Below are 1,786 nucleotides of genomic sequence, written 5' to 3' on the forward strand. Positions count from 1 at the left end.
AAAATGGTTTATTATACACCTAGAGAGACCAATACCTCGGACTATGTAAGCTATTACCAAAATCAAGCCGGTAGCGGCTTACCGGGGTATGCAGGGGGCGGGGTTATGTATGGGGCTGGAATAGGCGGTTTATTTAGAGGCCTGTTCAGGATGGCCATACCTCTGTTAAAAAGAGGATTTAGCATCGCGAAACCTCACCTAAAATCGGCGGCTAGAAATATAGTATCCGACGTCGTCTCAAACGTATTGACGCGGTCCCATAACGATAAAGCTCAAGACGGGTCTGGGCTAATGGTCATGGCCCGTAAGAGAATGTCTAAGCCGCCCGGTGTGAGGAGGCGTGGTCAATGGCTAGCACAAAAGAAGAAGAAGAAAGCGGCGAGCGGATCAAACAGGCTCTCACTCGCACGCAGAAAGCGCAAGAAGTCTGTTAGTCGAAACGTATCGATCAAGAGAGCCTCAAAATCTATATTCTAACATGGCGTTACTGCATCGCATGTCGGGAGAATGCATCAAGTCGGAGCTGGACTTATTTACGGTCCCGATGACGCAGACCGTTATTGAGAAAAATGGCTATTTAGAAGTGGCCCCTTTATCGGCCATATCCGACTCCGCTCCGTTGGAATTTTTTATCGCGGGCAACGGCGATGATTATTTGGATCTCAACAACACCATGCTCTATCTACGGGTGAAAATCACGAAACCTAACGGTGATGTGATTGCACACCCGGCGAAGGTAGGGCTGATCAACTACCCCGGAGCCACCATATTTTCACAAGTCGACGTAACCCTGGGCGATCGTCTGATATCTCAAAGTTCGAGCACCTATCCTTATCGCTGCATCATAGAAAGTCTGATCAACTACGGTAAAGATACTCTGGAATCTATTTTCGCCTCCGGCTTGTTTTACAAGGACACCGCGGGTCAGATGAATGTCCACGACCCCGCAGGCAATAACGCGGGGCTGACAAAGAGATCGAGCTACACCAGCGAAAGCAAGGAAGTGGAACTCCTTGTGCCCATACACAGCGATATATTCTTCCAGGAGAAACTTTTGATAAACGGGGTTGACATTAAGATAAGATTTATTAGAGCAAAAGATGAATTCTGTCTGATGAGGTCCGACGACGTGGCTTACAAATTAAATATAGTGGCTGCATCCCTATTTGTCAAGAAAGTTTCTGTATCACCGCCGGTGAGACTGGCACACGCCCAGACACTACTCTCGACAACGGCAAAGTACCCCGTCGATAGGGTCAGTCTAAAATCATTCTCCATACCCGCAGGGGCTCGTGTTTCGAATCAAGAAAATCTGTTTTTAGGAACGCTACCCAAGTCTATCGTCATAGGTATGGTCGACAACGACGCCTTCACCGGCTCCTACACGAAAAATCCATTCGCCTTTCATCATTATAACTTAGAATTTTTAGCGGTGTACCTTGACGAACAGCAGGTCCCCACGAAGCCTCTTCAGCCCAATTTCAGCGATGGAATGGCGGTACGGGAATATTATCAGCTGGTGATGGCGACCGGGAGACATCTTAAAGATCAACCGCTCGCTATCGGCAGGAATGATTTCCTGAACGGATACACGCTTTACGCATTTAACCTCACACCCGACGAAGAGTGCGGTCAGCACATTTCGCTAATCAAGTCCGGGAATATCAGAGTCGAAGCTCGTTTCAGACAACCGCTGCCGAATACCATTAATTTAATCATTTACGCGGTATTCGACTCCATCATTGAAGTATCTAACAGACGTCAAGTGCTGATAGACTACTATTGA

General features: G+C 47.6%; 1 protein-coding gene across 1 annotated transcript; it reads left to right on the forward strand.

Moving 5' to 3' along the window:
* Nucleotides 1–478: 478 nt before the first annotated feature.
* On the forward strand, nucleotides 479–1,786 carry LOC137039805 (uncharacterized protein F54H12.2-like). The gene has a single exon (XM_067415079.1). It carries the CDS (start codon nucleotides 479–481, stop codon nucleotides 1,784–1,786), a length of 1,308 nt encoding a protein of 435 aa, XP_067271180.1.

The sequence above is a fragment of the Pseudorasbora parva genome, chromosome 14 (assembly GCF_024679245.1).
Source record: "Pseudorasbora parva isolate DD20220531a chromosome 14, ASM2467924v1, whole genome shotgun sequence".
Taxonomy (NCBI): Eukaryota; Metazoa; Chordata; class Actinopteri; order Cypriniformes; family Gobionidae; genus Pseudorasbora; species Pseudorasbora parva.